This window comes from Odocoileus virginianus, chromosome 9, assembly GCF_023699985.2.
Source record: "Odocoileus virginianus isolate 20LAN1187 ecotype Illinois chromosome 9, Ovbor_1.2, whole genome shotgun sequence".
Taxonomy (NCBI): Eukaryota; Metazoa; Chordata; class Mammalia; order Artiodactyla; family Cervidae; genus Odocoileus; species Odocoileus virginianus.
This window is the reverse complement of record NC_069682.1, coordinates 26,984,994-27,003,909: the sequence shown is the minus strand read 5'-3', so window position 1 is coordinate 27,003,909 and position 18,916 is coordinate 26,984,994. Positions and strand designations below refer to the sequence as shown.

Sequence of the window (18,916 nt, the reverse complement as noted above, 5' to 3'; positions counted from 1 at the left end):
TGTTCCTGCGTGGACCTCACCTCCACCCCAAAAGCCTGGCATCGGCCGCATCATGAGATTCCTATTTGTGGACTGTAGTAACTACAGGTTGTTCAAATGAATAATCACAAATCTAGATTCTTTTAGCACCAATCCTTCTAGAATGGAGCCCTGTATCCTACCAAAGAGTAAAGCACAGTTCAGTGCACACTAAATGGTGAACATAGTTTCTTGAGGTTACCTTTAACTCAAATGTATTGCATGAATTTTAACTCAAAACCCTCCCCCCTGACAATGAATTTTATATTATTTTCACTTTGTTAAAAAGAAACAATGGGGACTTCCCTGGTGGTCCAGTAGCTAAAGCTCGGAGGTCCCAGTGCAGGGGCCCAGGTTTGTTCCCTGTTCAGGGAACTAGATCCCACATGCTGCAACTTAGAGTTCACATGCTGCAACTAAGACCCACTGCAGCCAAGTAAATAAATATTGAAAAGAATGATATATTCTAAAAAGTCCCTCTTGGGTGTATTTCCCTTAATCTTACTCACTAAGACTCTCTATATACTATTTTTAAACCAACAAAAACACGACCTATTATTATGTGATCCCAAACACATCCGTGCTTTAGAAGGTGACATTTTAGCATGTCAAGCTGTGTCAAGCTTTGGAAGCCATAAGGAAGAGACACTGGTTGTGTGCAGTAGGGGCTTTATTGTGAAGAACCAAGGGAGATAACAAATCAAGGCGCCAATTAAACAGCCAGGATTCCAAGAGACAAACACTGTTTGGGCCTCGGCAGAGATGGCAGGACTCACGTAGCCCTGGGGATATGGTGCCTCTCCATCCCGGGCAGTAGGCGTCTGTGAATCCTACCAGTGGTGGTCTGCTGTTGCTCTGACTCAGATCATTCTCCTACTTAATTTTTTCCCTTTTCTTTCCTGTATGTTTCCAACTGGTGTGCTTTCTTTCTCTGTCTGGTTCAGATGATAACACATGAAGCTGAGGCAGCCTGCTGGGTCTGGCATTTGTGCCTGACCCTCTGTACGCCGAGGACTAGACTCCAAACAGTCACCCGAGTCCCAGTTGGTCATTGCCTGAACAGCAGCAGGAACACACAGAGACAGCAGGCAGTCCAGGTTGGAGGAACCCCTTAGAGGAGAACCTACGAAGGCTACGGGCATTCCGGGGACTTGCCAGGACAGGCAGCAATGATTATTTAGGGCTGTCTTATTTTAACATTTCCTCATTGAATGGGGTGACCCTATATTTCAAAAGATGAGATCAGGCTTTGGGCCACAGTGTGTTAATGAAACAGTCATTTCATTTCAAGCACTTCCCCTGTCTGTGATTTTCACTGTCAGAATAACCGAAAGGAAGAGACGAATCATTGACCAAGCAGGAACTTCATTGACAAACCTTCCACAGATGAGACCCAAATGTGATTCTAATACAAAGAAGAAAGACCCTCCCGAAAGTATTCTTGACCCATTCATCTTGCATCCCCCAGATATGTAAATGCTCTGTGGGGAAATACATTTGTAGATAACACATCACCCTGACAGCAATAAATTGATCATTTTCCAATCTCTGAAACAAACTCCTAAGCTACTCTGAAAAACTGAAGAAGAGTATCACATGATCAGTGGGACTGTTTTAAGACCAAGAAGGGGCGATATCTGTTAAGAGGTAAGCACTGATATTTCTAGAGACTTGGTTATGTATTTCTTGATGAAGCTTGTGTTGGAAGTTTCCAGAAGATAGAAGTGGTGTCCTGGAAGCACAAAACTGTCAAAATTTCCACTGGTTACATCTTTCCAGGCTGAAAAAAACAGAATTGTATTTAATAACAAGTGACTCCACCACCCGCAGATTTACTTCCAGGTGTTACTTTTCTAAGAGCTGACATTGGTGGTAGGGTTACTTCCATGGTTTCATGTTCTGTGCATCCTGAATTTTTAATTTCTCAGAGACCTCTCAGTATACAGTGGTATTACCTGCCTTCTCTCATTTTACACAGAACTGACATCTCTCCATTTACACTAGATAAAACTGGGACCAGTTTTCTACTCCATGCAACTGCCAGTTGAGAGGTTTTTTGTTGTTTTTAACACTAATACTTTTGTTTGGCGTTTGTGCCCTGTACTGACCAGGCCATTTTTATACAAGTGAATTTTCTTAAAAAGACACTTACTTGAAGTATGGCAATAGTTTAAGGATAAAAAAAGAAGCATGGATATTACACATCCCCTTGTAGTGTATGAAAAAAGGTGCACGGCTGGATTTATGTACTAGTACAGGACATTTAAAAAAAATCAGATCTGTGCTGCAAGGCCTGTCAGCACCTCTGGCATGGAAATCATCAGATATCTCAATAAAACACTTCAAGCCATCAAAATCATTTCACCTTCCATATCCACTGGTATATCTTCAGATCCAGAAAAGCATGTTATGTCACAAGAAAGACGAGTCTTAGAGTGTGTGTCATAGCTGCAAATATAAAGGTGCCGGTTGGTAATATTTCATAATAGACACCCCATAGAATCTTTTCCTATTAATAATTTCATTTAAATCAAAGTCCTCATTTCCTTCCCTTTTGCTGTTTACAGCAATACCAACATTTTATTTTTTTTTTTATCCATGGCACTTTTATGTGTCAGCACCTGACAGTCACTGTGGTCCAGGTTATTTTCCAAGATCTTCTGGCTTCTAGAACAGCCAGGTGCAGGCAGGTGGCACCTGGACACCCAGTCCAACTCAAAATGGGGCTGGTTATATAGTATCTTCAACTGTCATTCCCCTGAAATGGCCACTTCTCTATCCCCCAGCCCTCCATTGTTTGGCATAGGGTTGCTGTGTGCAAAACAGATGCAGATTTATGGACAGAGGGCCCCTGAGTTGATTCTGCCGATTCTCAGTTTCATCAAAACAGCAGGAAACCATTTGCTGAGCTGGTGCTGGGGGCTGTGTTAGTCCCTAGGGACACTTGGGTAAGCACAGCCCCTTTCCTCCTGCCGCTTAGAGACTGGCTGGGGAGACAAACGTTAATGAAGTCGCCGGACGACTGAACAGATGGGTCACCAAGTTCAGGGTGATCTGTGAACACTTGACAAGTGGGGGTGGAGTGACATCCAGCAGGGACTCCCTGGAACATGGGGTTAGACTTGAGATCTGAATAGATAGGAAAAACTCAGCAATGGGCAGAGATGCCAGAGAAAGGGGGGCCAGAGCACAAACCAGGTGGCTTTTGTTCCATGAGTGAATGGAGGATTGGGACAAATTGAGGTAGAAGAAGGAAGCAAGAGGACTTTCCTGTGGTCCAGTGGTTAGGACTCTAAGCTTCCAATGCAAGGGGTGCAGGTTCAACCCTGGGTCAGGGAACTAGGATCCCACATGCAACGTGGTGTGACCAAAAAACAGAATAATAAGCAAGCGAGGGCCACGTGTAGGTCTCCTGAAGGGATCTGGTCATCCTAAGAGAGTCAGAAAGCCACCAAGAGGATTTAGGGCAAGGCACATCATGACCGGACTTGACAGTCATCCCTCTTGGTACAATGTGTAGAACAGACTGAAGGGGACAAAGGGTTGTCTCTTTCAATAGTCCGGGCAAGAATTCCCACTTCTGCCTGGAATGTAGAAAACCAGGAGTACCCCTTGCAGCCTAACAAGGAAAAATGCCTGACAAACTGCAAAACCATAAATTCTTGAACTCATCAGGAAGCTGAGTTTGCAAGGCAAACCAGATAGCGAACTCCAGGGAAGGCTGGGCCCCGCTAAGGAGAGGTGGGTCACACGGACTGGCTCATGTGGGCAGAGCACAGGATGAAGGGGTGTCTGCTGTCCATATGAGTGAGAAAGAACAAGCTACAAATGCTCAAGTGCTGGGGACCAAGCGTGGGGTGATGTGTCAGAGGCAGCTCACACTGACTCACAGGCTCCTGTCCATGGCCCCCCACGAGGGGTTCACAAGAAAGACTAGGAACAGGCAGGAGGTCAGAAATAGCCCTCTCTGCTGGGCAGGTGGACAGCAGGAAATTGGATGCGACCATGAGATGGACACTAACCCTGCCCCCAGTCAAGTCCTCCCCTCCTACTAAGCAGAAATCTCAGTTGCTGGAGGAGGGGCATCAAACACCCCCTGCATGCCCCCCGCCCAGGGCACATGGGAAGACCCATGGATGTAGGGGGTGGAAGCATTAACCCTCTACCCTGGGGGAAGGAATGGGAAGGGTCTTGGGCACCCTGTGCTGTGCTTAGTCACTCAGTCCTGTCCAACTCTTTGCAACCCCATGGACTGTAGCCCGCCAGGCTCCTCTGTCCATGGGGATTCTCCAGGCAAGAATACTGGAGTATGTTGCCGTGTCCTCCTCCAGGGGATCTTCCCAACCCAGGGGTCAAACCCAGTTCTCCCACAGGAAGGCAGATTCTTTACCATCTGAACCACCAGGGAAGCTCAAGAATACTGGAGAGGGTGGTCTATCCCTTCTTCAAGGGACCTTCGTGACCCAAGAATCAAACCAGGGTCTCCTGCACTGCAGGTGGATCCTTTACCAGCTGAGCTACCAGGACCCCAATTCTATACAAAAGCCAAGGGAAAGTCTTCTACTTCTGGGGAGGAACTGGAAACTTCCACCTAATACCCACCAGACCCACCCACAAGCCCTAGACACAGAGGACCTGACTAAGACTGAAGCTGAAGATTGGCTCGGATATCCAAGAGCTCCCCGTGTTACCCCAGAGGCTAGCATCACACATAGGGGACCAAACAACAGCTGTCAGTTGGGGAGAGCCTGGAGAGACAGAAAAATTGAGAAAAATCCTCCAGTCTAGTCTCCACGGTAAGCACACAGTAACTTGGGAGAACCATTGCCCTGAAATGTAACCATAGTAGCAACAAAACCGAAACTCAGCTCCTCGCCAGTCTGGACTGACCCAACTCCCCACACTCAGGGCCTGCCGGAGGAGACGTGCTCAAATCATAAAGTATATTTATGTCAGTTTCATGCATGATATCCTTCAATAGAATATCTGTTTTATGCATGATACCTAGCTTTCAATTAAAAAAAAATTATCAGACACAAAAAGCAATATATAACCTCCATTGTTAAGAGGCAAAGTAATTAAAAGAATAAGACTTCCCAGGTGGCTCAGTGGTAAGTTACCCGCCTGCCAAAGCAGGAGACATAAAAGACTCCAGTTCAATCCGTGGATGGTGAAGATCCCTTGGAGGAGGGCATGGCAACCCACTCCAGTATTCTTGCCATGGGCAGAGGAGCCTGGCGGACTACAGTCCATAGGTTTGCAAAGAGTCGGACACGACTGAAGTGACTTAGCACACACGCACAAGACTCAAATAAGACCCAGATGTTGGAATTGTCAGAGAAGGGCTTGACAGTCGCTATGATGGAGATGCCAAAGGATTTCATGGAAAAAATGGACATATGTGAACAAATGGGGAAGTTCATTAAAGAGGTGAAGACTGCAAGAAAGAGTCCAAAAGAAATTCTAGAAATAAGCAGCAGCAGCGACAGGGCATTCCTTTGACAAGCTATTCAGTAGATTTGATAACGGCTGAGCAAAGAATCAGTCAACATGAAGATGGTTAATGGAAATTATCGAAACTGAAACGAAAAGAAAAAAAAGGAGAACATCTGAGAGCCCTGGGACGATGACAGCCAGCCTGACCTGTGTGTCGTCAGGGTCCCAGAGAGAGAAGAGGACTGTGCATTTGTCCGAGTAGGACAGGAGGACAGCTTGAGTGAAGTGGAGCTGCAAAGCCTTCCCTCCTGCCTCGGATTTTCCTTTTGACATCCAGGCTTTGAGCCTTGGGGGTGGGTGATGGGCAAGGAGTGGGTGGAGAGACATTTCAGGTCTGATTTCATGTATATTGGGAAAAGCTGAGTGCTGCGGAGAGCTGGAGAGAGGAGAGCAGACCGAGGAAGGGGAAGGAGCGGAAGCAGAAAGGGGAGAATCCAGAACAAGCTTAGGACATTTGAGATTTGGAGAGAGGAAGTGAATCCTTATAAGTAGCTCTTGAGGTTTGATTTGCTGGGGAGAGGGTGAGACTGTTAAAAAACTTTTTTTTTTTTTTTAATTCTGCAAGTGGAATATCCTCGTGAGTGACTTTTATTTTCAGTCTAGGGGAGGTTTCTTTTGAGAGCTCTTGAGAGTTTAGCTAAACTGCTTTATAATATCGGTGCCTCAGCATCCATGCTGTGTGGCCAGGCAGCTTGTGAGAGTCTGGACCTGACCCTCGGCCTTCCTGGGGCACGTGCAGAGTCACAAACACAGGTGAGTTCCTGTTGTGACCCTCCCCCAGCGGCCTAGGTGACAGTTGCTCCGGGCTCCCTAGAGCCTTCCCTTGTATACCTTTTAGATAAACCTCCCATGAAGTTGACCAAAACCCACTCTTTGGGGTTCAAGTTGACCAATCCGGACTTAGCCCGGGAGCCCCAAAGCCCTCCACGCACGCCTAAGGGCATGTCCATCAGGTCCAGCCACCTCTCTGCCTGCAGTCCGCCTTGACCTCCCCGTGTGGCCCCACGAGGTGCGCCGTGGACCTCCTCCACAACCCGTGAGTCATGAACTTCTCTATTTCAATTTCTCTCAGAGTCTGTGGTTGAACCTCGGCTCCCTTTCCAACACTCAGGGTTCTTCTTAACAAATGTTAATTCCCCAAAGTCACCAGAGCCTCTGGTAGTGAATTGTTGGGTTGGATTTTTAAAAATTGAGGGTGGTTTGTCATGTGCCATATCCACGCCATCTCCTAAACACGCCCTCCTTGCATCCTCATCTACCACGCCTTGAGGGATTTACTCTCAGCATCCCTTCCTCTGAAGGCGGGACCCTGGATCCAGATCTCACAGCCACTAGGCCAGGGGTCTGGATCCTGGTGAACAGCCTCTACAGAAGGATGTTTGTGCGAGGCTAATTAAAAAGCAGCTTTTGCCTATGCTATTTCACTGAATGTCCATAGTGCTTTGGATCACGTTTCCTTTGGTGGGAGTAGGGGATGTCGGACTTGGACTGGTGTTTCTTGGATTCTGACTTCATGCTAAGCCAGGAACACAGACAGCACAGCCCTGCGGGGACCACATTTGCTCAGACAGTTGGGGTAGAAATGGAGAGAGATGACAGACCAGGGCAGCTAGTGCCCCTAGTGGTGGAGTAGAGGTGGGCATCAGCGTGAACGCAGAGACGTGATAAAAAAGGAACAGGATTGTCTCTGTTTCCAAGGTGCTTCAAGTCTGCTCCACTTTTTCTTTTTTTTTAAAGCTATTTGTATAAACTTCTACTCACAGGCACTGCCTGTGGAGGCTCTAGGTTCAGCTCCAGGCTTTGTGGCAGAAAGAAAAGGAACACAGACCCGTGTGTCCGGCTCCTCCCCAAAGGAGACAAGAGCCAGATGAAATTGCAGAAATGCATGATGGTATATAATAGTGACTGAGGGCCAAATGCTGGCCCCACAGGACCTGCTGTGGGGAGGTTAGAAAAGGAAGAACCTTGTGGTTTCAGTTTATTAGGGCCAGTATCTGGAACATTAGGACTTCAGTCCTATTAGAAGAATCAAATGTCAATGAGACCTCTCAGGAGACAGGAATAGTCAGGTGTCATGGAACCAAATGAGTTCTGGAACAAAATTCCCCCAAGAAGCAAACCACTCCCTTGTCTTGGATCACCTCCACATATTTAATAAGTAGGGATCCCCTTCTGCTGTTCCCCTAAGAAGATGAGCATCCTTTGACATTAGTAATTTATTCAACAAATGTTTTTTATGTGATAAAGCATACTGGATTGGCCAAAAAGTTCATTTGGGGATTTTGTAAGATCTTATGGAAAAACTCGAACAAACTTTTGGCCAACCCAACACACATTGAACCACATTTTTTTTAAAAAAAGCTAAAGATGCCCTGTTCATCCTTGATTAATGTAATTTCCATGCCCAGGCTCCATTTTAAGGCAGCAAAGATATCACAGGTGGGCCTCAAAAGAAAACAAGTCAAACTCTGCCTTCCTGGATAAGCATCCTCAGAGAACAGCCAACCTGCATCTTCCATAGATAAATTTTAAAAAAAGAAAGAAAGAAAACATGCCTCAATGACTTACATGACATCTTTCAAAATGTGAAGATCTGCTAACACTTTGGTAACAGATTCTTGAATCAGTTCCTCATCATCAACAAAATCCTCAGGAGTGCCTCCCATTTTCTTTAGTAAAAATTCAATTTGTCCAGCACACATATCATCTTTGAGGAAGCAAAGTTGGGCCTTTGACATGAAACAGTAAAAACATTACTCTGACATTTCATTTAAAGCACCTGTTCAGACCCTGAATGCTCTCTACTCTCCCTTTTGGTGATTTTGAGAGTTCTCTGATGAGGGCTTTCCTGGTGGTCCAGGGGTTAAGAATCTGCCTTGTGGGGAGTACAAGATGGCAGAGACATAGATGGACATGGAGTACATCTCTCTCCACGGATACATCAGGAATGCACCTTCAGACAACAAGTGCTCACAGAACATCACCTGAAGGCAGACAGGAGTACCTGACCACCGGAAAAGAATCTGCCTTGGCAGTGCAGGGCACACTGGTTCAATCCCTGGTCCAGGAAGATCCCACATGCCGCGGATCAACTCAGCCTGTGTGACACAACTCCCGAGCCCGTGTGTGACACCTACTGAAGCCTGCGTGCCCTGGAGCTCCGTTCCACAACAAAAAAAGCCACCGCAGTGAGAAGCCTGCACCATAACTAGAGAAGAGCCCTGGCTCTCTGCAACTTAGAGGAAGTCGTGCACAGCAATGAGGACCCCGCACAGCCAAAAATAAACATTTTTTATTAAAAAAAAAAAAAAAAGAATGATCCAGTTAGCTTGCTGAAAGTTAAGTTCTCTGCTGACTCAGAATAGAGGAAAATACACTTAGAATCAATAGTTTGCATCGGAGATGCCTGGGCCAGTGCAGGCACTGACCAGGAAACAGTTAAAGTGCATTTCAGAGCAAAGATGAGAAGATGACAGTGAAAGAGATTTGTGAGTGTTTCGTTAACCAATAGTATCTTTTATTCATCACCATGTCTACCGTTGATCAAAACTCATCAGAAAGAAAAACAATGAGTTGATTTCCCCACTGCACTTCCCTCCTTCCCACCACCCTCCCTAAGGAAAATGAAATTACTTACGCAAGGAGGGCTTATACTTGACACAAATAAATGTACTGGTTCTAGATTATATTTTTCTTTCAGATGTAGTGCAGTAAAAAAGGCAATATAAGATCCCATACTACATTTGGGGAAGAAAAACATGACAATAACTATTCAATGAAATTCATGGTAATATATCAGAAGTCTACAAGAACTCATAAACACAGCAATGATCATGAAACAGACCGAAGGAGAGCTTACATTAGTTGAATAATAGCTAACTTATTTGTAAATGGTAGGTTTTCAATGATTTGCAGCAACATCAGCAGTGTTTCAAGACATCCTAGATAATTCAAACTAAGATGGAATACTGATTTCCACCATGTATTGAAATTAATTTAAATCTCCTTTCCTCCCTGAAAGATAGATGTCACTATGTGTTTAATATTTATCAGCAGTTTTCAAGGTATAGTCTGGGGACTTCCAGGAGTTCCTGTCACCTTTTCAGGTGGTCTGTGAGGTTAAAGCCATTTTTAGAATATTGCTAAAATGTTTCCCTTTTAAACTCTTTTTTTTTTTTTTTTTTACGAGAGCATAGTTGAGTTGTTCCATACACCACGTATGTCATGGGTTATCAGCACAGTTGGAATGCAAAGAGAGAATCTTAGCTGCCTTCTAATAAGCCAGACATGTGTGCCAGAGTGTACCAAATGTGTGCCAAAGTGTAAAATAGTGCCACTCTTCTCACAGTGCTTTTTTGGGAAAATATAGTCTTGCATAAAATATGTATTCTTTATATCAGCATATAAGGGGATTATTAATGTTAAGTATCTTGAAAGTTTCATAGTTTTATTTTCTAATATGGTAAATATTGATGGTTAAACCACACATAAAATCTCGTTGATCCCCTCAATGCTTCCAGAAGTATTGGGTTGGCCAAAAGGCTTGTCTGGGTTTTTCCATACCATGTTACAGAAACACCTGAATGAACCTTTTGGTCAACCCAATATTAAAGCAATGCCAGGAATAAAAAGTTTGTGAACTGCTGTAGACATTATGTAGTTATATTCTGTAGACAGTATTGATTAAGCAATGAACAAAGGAAACTAAGTTCCATGGTCATTGCCGCTGGAGTGTAAACTGAAAGTGATCTGGAAATTTCTATCAAGTGCTCTATCAATGTGTGTATCATTAACCTAAATTCTGGACATGTGGTCCTTAAGAAATTTATAAGAAATGTATACTAAATTTTCTACAAAAATGTCATCAAAGTGCTTTTATAATAGAAATAATTCTTCTCTTAAAAGGAATTGACAAAATCATCTTGCAGCAATTACAGATCTCCATAGCAATAGTTTAAGTGGGGGGAAAAAATAGGGAGAAATATAAAATAGCATCCCAACATGCAAAAATACTGTGGAGCCGTATCAAAATTCTGAAAGATTATCTGGGATAATGGATGCTTCAATTTTTCTTTTTTTCTTTTTTGCTCAATTGTATCTGTAAATATATGTAATACAGGAGCCAAAATGTACCAAGTCCTTACCATAATTAATACCAAGCAATTCATGGTTATTATTCATTTAATCCTCAGAAATGGAGCCATCATCATTCCGGCTTCCCAGAGGAAGAAACTTAATTCAGAAACCCAACGAAGTTGCCGAAGATCAAACTGAGTAACAGGCAGACAGAATTCTGATATTTATGACTTAACCTTAAAATTCTACAGACTAGCTTAAGAAATACATACTATTTATATCCTTTTATATTTTAAAAATAAATGGGATATATGTTGCTGCTGGAGTCTTGATTTTACAAACCTTAATGCTTTCTACCTAAAAGGGGAAAAAAGTCAGATGATTGTACAGACTGGCCAATTGTAAGAGCCGTGGCTGGTCAGAGTTACCCAACATGCTGGGACTATTTTCAAAAGAGAAGATACCAAGAGAAGCCTAGGATTTACACAAACCTGAAGGAGAGGTTTCAGTTCATTTCAGCACTAGGCCTTTCCATCTTTTCGGTCCCTACTAGGACTTCTTTCAGTCTGACTTTCTCATTTGAGAAGATCTCTAACTATACTGAATGAATCATTCTTTCAAGCAGTGGTAAAACATCAAAACCAAACTAAAACAAAGGCACACATCCCATAAGACACAGAGGACAACATTAACCATTGATCTGTGGTGGAGAAAAGTCCCCCAAATGTTTTTCAAAACAGAGGTTTAAAAACAACAACAACAACAGTAAAAAAAATTAAAAACAGAGGTTAAATACCTGTGGCCAAAAAATGCAAAATGTTCACCCTGGATGATCGGCAGTAGGGCACAGGCAATTTCATCAACCACCTGATTCATGTCACTTGCAAAAGGTTCGTCAAGCCGGCTTTCTCTCCCAGCAAGCCGTATGGCATGCACTGAAAGTAAAGGAAGACAGTTAATGTGTGCAGATGGTGGGAGGGTTTCTGTGATACTGTGAAAGGGCTTAAGTTAATATGGTGGGAAGAGTTTCAAAGATGTGAATAATAGTAGTCAAATGTAAGGAGAGAAAAATTTTAGAATTTGCTGATTAAATGAACACAAGCTACAGCAGACTACATATCTGAAAAATACTCTCCAACATTTAGAATTTAAAAAAAAAACGTTTAGAAACACTGGATGAATCACATGCATGCAGAGTTTGGCTCACACTAAGGTAAATGGTATAACTAGAAGAGAGAAAAAATAAGAGGGAGTAAAAATTCCAGGCATGAGCCTATGCTAACAGAATGACTGTCTATGGCTTCTTGTTGTTCAGTCGCTTGGTTGTGTCTGACTCTTTGCGACCCTATGGACTGCAGCACACCAGGCTTCCCTGTCCTTCATCTCCCAGAGCTTGCTCAAACTCATGTCCATAGAGTTGGTGATGCCATCCAACCATCTCATCCTCTGTCATCCCCTTCTCCTGCCCTCAATCTTTCCCAGCATCAGGGTCTTTTCCAATGAATCAGTTCTTTGCATCAGGTGGCCAAAGTACTGGAGTTTCAGCTTCAACATCAGTCTTTCCAATGAATATTCAGGACTGATTTCCTTTAGGATTGATTGGTTGGATCTCCTTGCAGAACAAGGGAATCTTGTCTCAAGAATCTTCTCCAACACCACAGTTCAAAAGCATCAATTCTTCAGCGCTCAGCTTTCTTTATGGTCCAACTCTCATATCCATACATGACTACTGGAAAAACCATAGCTTTGAAGAGACCGACCTTTGTCAGCAAAGTAATGTCTCTGCTTTTTAACATGCTGTCTAGGTTGGTCATAGCTTTTCTTCCAAGGAGCAAGTGTCTTTTAATTTCATGGCTGCAGTCACCATCTGCAGTGATTTTGGAGACCAGGAAAATAAAGTCTGTCACTGTTTCCATTGTTTTCCCATCTATTTGCTATGATGTGATGGGACTGGATGCCATGATCTTTGTTTTTTGAATGTTGAGTTTTAAGCCAGCTCTTTCACTCTCCTCTTTCACCTTCATCAAGAGGGTCTTGATGAGGTTCCTCTTCACTTTCTGCCATAACGGTGGTGTCATCTGCATATGTAAGGTTACTGATATTTCTCGCAGCAATCTTGATTCCAGATTGTACTTTGTCCAGCCCGGCATTTCACATGATGTACTCTGCATATAAGTTAAATAAGCAGGGTGGCAATATACAGCTTTGATGTACTCCTTTCCCAATTTGGAACCAGTCCATTGTTCCATGTCTGTTTCTAACTGTTGTGTCTTGACCTGCATAAAGGTTTCTCAGGAGGCAGGTAAGGTGGTCTGGTATTCCCATGTCTTTAAGAGTTTTCCACAGTTTGTTGTTATCCACACAGTCAAAGGCTTTAGCATATTCAATGAAGCAAATGTTTTCATGGAATTCTCTTGCTTTTTCTTTGATCCAATGGATGTTGGCAATTTGGTCTCTGCCTTTTCTAAATCCAGCTTGAAAAAAAAATAAATAAATAAATCCAGCTTGAACATCTGGAAGTTCTCAGTTCATGTGCTGTTGAAGCCTAGTTTGGAGAATTTCAAGCATTACTTTGCTAGCGTGTGAAATGAGTACAATTGTGCATAGTTTGAACATTCTTTGGCATTCCCTTTCTTTGGGTTTGGAATGAAAACTGACCTTTTCCAGTCCTGAAGCCACTGCTGAGTATTTTCCAAATTTGCTGGCATGCTGAGTGCAGCACTTTAACATCATCATCTTTTAGGATTTGAAACAGCTCAGTAGGAACTCCGTCACCTACACTAGCTTTGTTCATAGAGATGCTTCCTAAGGCCCACTTGACTTTGCACTCCAGGATGTCCAGGACTCTAGGTGAGTGATCACACCATCGTGGCTTGTATCAGGAATATAAGACACCAAGTTTCAAGGGTGGCTGAGAAGGACAAGGCATTGAAGTGCCTTAAATTTATGAGAAAGGCAAATAGACCAATGGCACAGAATAGAGAGCTTAGAGATAGACGACATACGTGTGGGAACTTACTTTTTGACTGTGTTGACATTTAAAAATCAGTGGGAAGGAAAGTGTAGGTCTCTGAATAACCAAGTCAGCTGATTATTCATGTGAAATCAATAAATACCTAGCTCTTACATGATATAGAAAAGTCAATTCTAGCTTGAATATGACAAAATGCTTAAAAATTGATAGAAGAAAATATTGGCAAATAACTTTGTGACTGACAGGGTATACTCTTTAAAGTAAGCTGTAAGAAGTGCAAACTTTGAGAGATAAACTTGACTATATTAAAATTTAAGACTTCCATGGATCAAAAGACAACATGTGAAGAAAGAGATGGCATAGACTGGGAAAGACATTTTAACCTACACTACCTAAAAAATTAGGGTCATAAATATGTAAAGAATTTCTAGACATCAATAAAAAGAAGAGAATCAATTGGAAAAGTAAGCATAAGAATCTGATGAGAAACTCACAGGAAAGGAAGCATAAATAGAAATATGAGTTTGAGCAAACTTCAGGAGATTGTGAAGAACAGGGAGGTGTGGTATGCTGCAGGAGTCCATGGGGTCGCAAGGAGTCAGACACAACTGAGACCAAACAACAGCAACAATATATATATAAGAAAAACGCCCAGTTGCACCTATAGCAAGGATTGCTCTGTTTAAAATCAGAGGAATTAATCTTGTAATTGGAAGTTGTACCTTTTGACCACCTTCACCCATTTCTTCCAAGCACTTCTGTTCTCTGAATTTGTTCTTTTATATTCCACATATAAGTGATACCATATAGCTTTTGTCTTTCTCTGTCTGACTTTTTTCACTTAGTATAATGCCCTTAAGATCCATCCATGATGTTGCAAATGGCAGGATTTCCTTTTTTTTTTTTTTGGCTCAGTATTATTATTTCATTATGTCTATCTAGATATCACCTCTTCTATATCATTCATCCATCAATGGACACTTAGGTTGCTTCCATGTCTTGGCTATTTTAAGTAATGCTCTAATGAACATGGGACGTGTAGCTCTCTCTTTGAGATAACCAGTTTTGTTTCTTTCAATATATACCCAGAAGTGGAATTGCTGGCTCATATGGTAGTTCTCAGATATGAAGATGACACCACCCTTATGGCAGAAAGTAAAGAGCAACTAAAAAGCCTCTTGATGAAAGTAAAAGAGGAGAGTGAAAAAGTTGGCTTAAAGCTCAACATTCACAAAACTAAGATCATGGCATCTGGTCCCATCACTTCATGGCAAATAGATAGGGAAACAGTGAAAGCAGTGTCAGACTTTATTTTTTTGGGCTCCAAAATCACTGCAAATGGTGATTTCAGCCATGAAATTAAAAGATGCTTACTCCTTGGAAGGAAAGTTATGACCAACCTAGATAGCATATTAAAAAGCAGAGATGTTACTTTGCCAACAAAGATCCGTTTAGTCAAGGCTATGGTTTTTCCAGTGGTCATGTATGGATGTGAGAGTTGGACTGTGAAGAAAGCTGAGTGCCAAAGAATTGATGCTTTTGAACTGTGGTGTTGGAGAAGACTCCTGAGAGTCCCTTGTACTGCAAGGAGATCCAACCAGTCCATCCTAAAGGAGATCAGTCCTGGGTGTTCATTGGAAGGACTGATGCTGGAGCTGAAACTCCAATACTTTGGCTACCTCCTGCCAAGAGTTGACTCATTGGAAAAAACCCTGATGCTCGGAGGGATTGGGGGCAGGAGGAGAAGGGGAACGACAGAGGATGAGATGGCTGGATGGCATCACCGACTGGATGGACATGAGTTTGAGTAAACTCTGGGAGTTGGTGATGGACAGGGTGATTCAGGTGATTCAGGTGATTCATGGGGTTGCAAAGAGTCGGGCACGTCTGAGCGACTGAACTGAACTGATGGTAGTTCTATTTTTAATTTTTTGAGGAACTTCCATACTGTTTGCCAGAGTAACTTCACTAATTCATATTCCTACCAACAGTGCACAAGGGTTCCCTTTTCCCCACATCCTCATCAACACTTGTTATTTTTTGTCATTTTGGGAACTGTCATTTTAACAGGTGTGAGGTGATACCTTGTGGTTTTGATTTGCATTTCCCTGATGATGAGTGATGTTGAGCATCTTTTTGTGTACCTGTTGGCCATTTGTAAGTTGTCTTTCAGAAAATATACCTTCAGTTCCTCTGTTTATTCAATTTTAAAATCATTGTTTTTTGGTATTGAGTTGTATGAGTTCCTTATATTTTTTAGCTATTAACTCCTTAGAGGTTTTATTTGCAAATATTTTCTCCCATTTGGTTGTTTGCTTTTTTATTTTGCTGATTCTTTTGTGGTGCAGAAGCTTTTTAGTTTGGAGTCATCTCATTTATTTATCTTACTTTTGTGTTTGGGCTGTAGGTGTCATCTCTGAAAAATCATAACCAAGATTAATGTCAAGGAGCTTTTTCTTTGTTTCCTTCTAGGAGTTTTATGATTTCAGGTCTTATGTTGAGTCTTTAATTCTTTTTGAGTTAATTTTTTGAATGAGTGGTGAGAGTGGTCTAGTTTCATTCTTCTGTGAATATCCAGCTTTCCCTGCACCATTTATTGAAGAGACTGTCTTTTCTGTGGGCTCCCCTGGTGGCTCAGCTGGTAAAGAATCCACCTGCAATGCAGGAGACCTGGGTTCAATCCCTGTGTTGGGAAGATCCCCTGGAGGAGGGTATGGCAGCCCACTCCAGTATTCTGGCTGGGAGAATTCCATGGACTGTATAGTCCATGGGGTTGCAAAGCATCCAACAAAACTGAACAACTTTCATATCGCTCTTATCAAATGTTTGTTGACTATGTATTTGGAAGGTTATCTCTGGACTTTCAATTCTATTGCATTTGCCTGTGTGTCTGTTTTTATGCCAGAGGATACTACTTTGATTATTATGAATACATTCTAGGGATATAATGTACAACATGGTGACTAGTTAACAATATTATATTGCATATTTGAAAATTGCTAAGAGAATAGATCCAAAAAATTATCACAGGAAAGATAACTGAAACTATTTAAGAGGACAGATTTTAACTAAACTTACATGACGATCATTTCACAATACATACATGTGAAGTTATGTGGCTCAGCTTAAATTTATTTACCGTGTGCATGCGTGTGTGTGTGTGTGTGTGTGTGTGTGTGTGTGCATGCACTCAGTCACTCAGTCGTGATGACTCTTTGCAACCCCATGGACTGTAGCCCGCCAGGCTCCACTGTCCATGGAATTTTTTAGGCAAGAGTATTGGAGTGAGTTGCCATTTCCTCCTCTAAGGGATCTTCCCAATCCAGGGATTGAACCTGCGTCTCTTGCGTTTCCTGCCTTAGCAGATGGATTCTTTACCACTGCGCCACCTGGGAAGCCCCAAGCTTATTCAGTCATTTACATCTAAATAACACGGGAAATAATAGAACAAAATCAGAATAATTTCATGCACAGATTGGCAAAAAAATTAAAGCCTTGGCAATAACAGTGTTGTCAAGGATATAAAGGGATATGAATTTTCATGTGCTGCTTTGGCAGTATAAATCTTTGCAGTTCTTTTGGAGGACGGTTTGAAGTAGAGACGTTCCTATTCCAATACCCAGAAATTCCACCTTTAAGTATAGACTTTTACCCATGCATGCATGAACACATACAGTTGCCCCTTGAACAAGAGTTTGAACTAGGAAAGTCCATTTATATGCAGATTTTTTTTCAATAGTAAGTACTACAGTACTACAAGAAATGCAGCTGGTTAATTCTACAGATGCTGAACCCTGAAAACAGAAGGCCAACTACTCATCATACGTGGATTTTCAACTGTGCAGAGGTTCAGCATCCCTAACCCCTGCACTATTTAAAGGTCAATTGTATATGAGACTGCTCACAGAAGTTATTACACATAGCAGAAAAAGACCTTAATACCTATAAAGAGAAGACTAGACACATATAGTCACACAGTGGAATAATACATACTAGTTAAAAGTCAGTGAAGTAGAGAGTCACATATCCAAGGGATGAATCTCAAAAAAACAGAAGAAAAAAGCAAGCTTCAGAGGAACATTTACAGTATGTTACATTTATATAAAGTCAGAAAAATATGTGAAATATCTATCTTAGACTGTCAACTGTTGATTGAAAACCTCATATGAAATTACCTTCAATAATTTGTAAAATGTATTTATATATTAGTAACAGGGCTGTCTTCTTCTAGTGCGTGGGTTTTGGGGAGACCTCCATGGCAGAGTGTTGGTGCCTGGAAATGGAGAGAAAGGGGCTTGGAAAGCATGAGGGGAGCAGAGTTGTAGTGGCTGAGAAAGGCACCTTGGAAAGGGAGGGACGTCCCTTGGAGGCCTGATGGCAAAAATTAAGAAGGAAGTGACTGAAGAATCAGAAGAATGAACCCCCCAACTCCACAGTGTCATTTATTTATAAACTGCACTTCACTTATAGTGACAGAAGAGGGCACCCTTGAACTAATAAACAGAGTAAGCAACTAATTGCCTCGGGCTACCCTCTGCTGACGGAGAAGGCAATGACACTCCACTCCAGTGTTCTTGCCTGGAGAATCCCAGGGACGGCGGAGCCTGGTGGGCTGCCGTCTATGGGGCTGCACAGACGGAAACGACTTAGCAGCACCCCCTGCTGGATGACCTGGGTGGGTTTTCGTTTTTTCATACAGGATTTTTTTTTTTTTTTTTTTAATTTCCGGGGCAGTTAAACTCATACATGGTTCAGTATTCAAGAGGTGCAAAAAGGCTTGCAATGCAAGAATCTCTCCAAATCTTGCTCTTAGCCGCCTAGTTATCCAGCTGCTGCTGCTAAGGGCAATCAAAGGTATCAATTATTAATATAAGCCTTGAAAGGTATTTTATGCATATGTTAAATGTAAGTTCATTTCCTTCCTCATCCCCTCCTTACAAAAATGTAGTGTATGAGTCCCACTGTTTAAGAACTTGATTTTATTCCTCAAAACATCTCAAAGTTCCAGAATGACCTGGTTTTGTGGCTCAGGAAAATCCAACATACTTCATCATGAGTAGAAGCATAACACACAAAACAAAGAAAGTAAGAGTCAAACTTTTTCAGCTAATGATTGAACGTGCTTTTTAAAAAGCTCACAAAGCAAAGCAAACAATACAAAACTCTAATATAAATTCAAATGAGAAATTGCAGATGTGAAAAAACACTGTAGCTCAAAAATTGAAAATTCTGAACAGAAATAGTCAGACAGTTGCACAAAGGGCTGACAGAATACTGGAAAGAAATTGATTAAAGGGTCAAAAATTATTTTTAAAATGACTGAATGTTATCTGTGAGGTAATAGATGCAATG

The 18,916-nt window shown here is 42.1% G+C and overlaps 1 protein-coding gene across 2 annotated transcripts in view; it reads right to left on the bottom strand.

Moving 5' to 3' along the window:
• Positions 1–670: 670 nt before the first annotated feature.
• Positions 671–18,916, bottom strand: part of OLAH (oleoyl-ACP hydrolase) — a 30,271-nt gene continuing 12,025 nt past the window's right edge. For both annotated transcript variants that reach the window (XM_020881376.2, XM_020881378.2), the window contains exons 4-8: positions 11,387–11,525; positions 9,152–9,251; positions 8,083–8,243; positions 2,384–2,466; positions 671–1,798 (exon numbers count right to left, since the gene is read on the bottom strand). In XM_020881376.2, the coding sequence (XP_020737035.1) occupies positions 1,659–1,798; positions 2,384–2,466; positions 8,083–8,243; positions 9,152–9,251; positions 11,387–11,525 (623 nt within the window). In that variant the 3' untranslated portion in view covers positions 671–1,658. The remainder of the gene's footprint in view (positions 1,799–2,383; positions 2,467–8,082; positions 8,244–9,151; positions 9,252–11,386; positions 11,526–18,916) is intronic.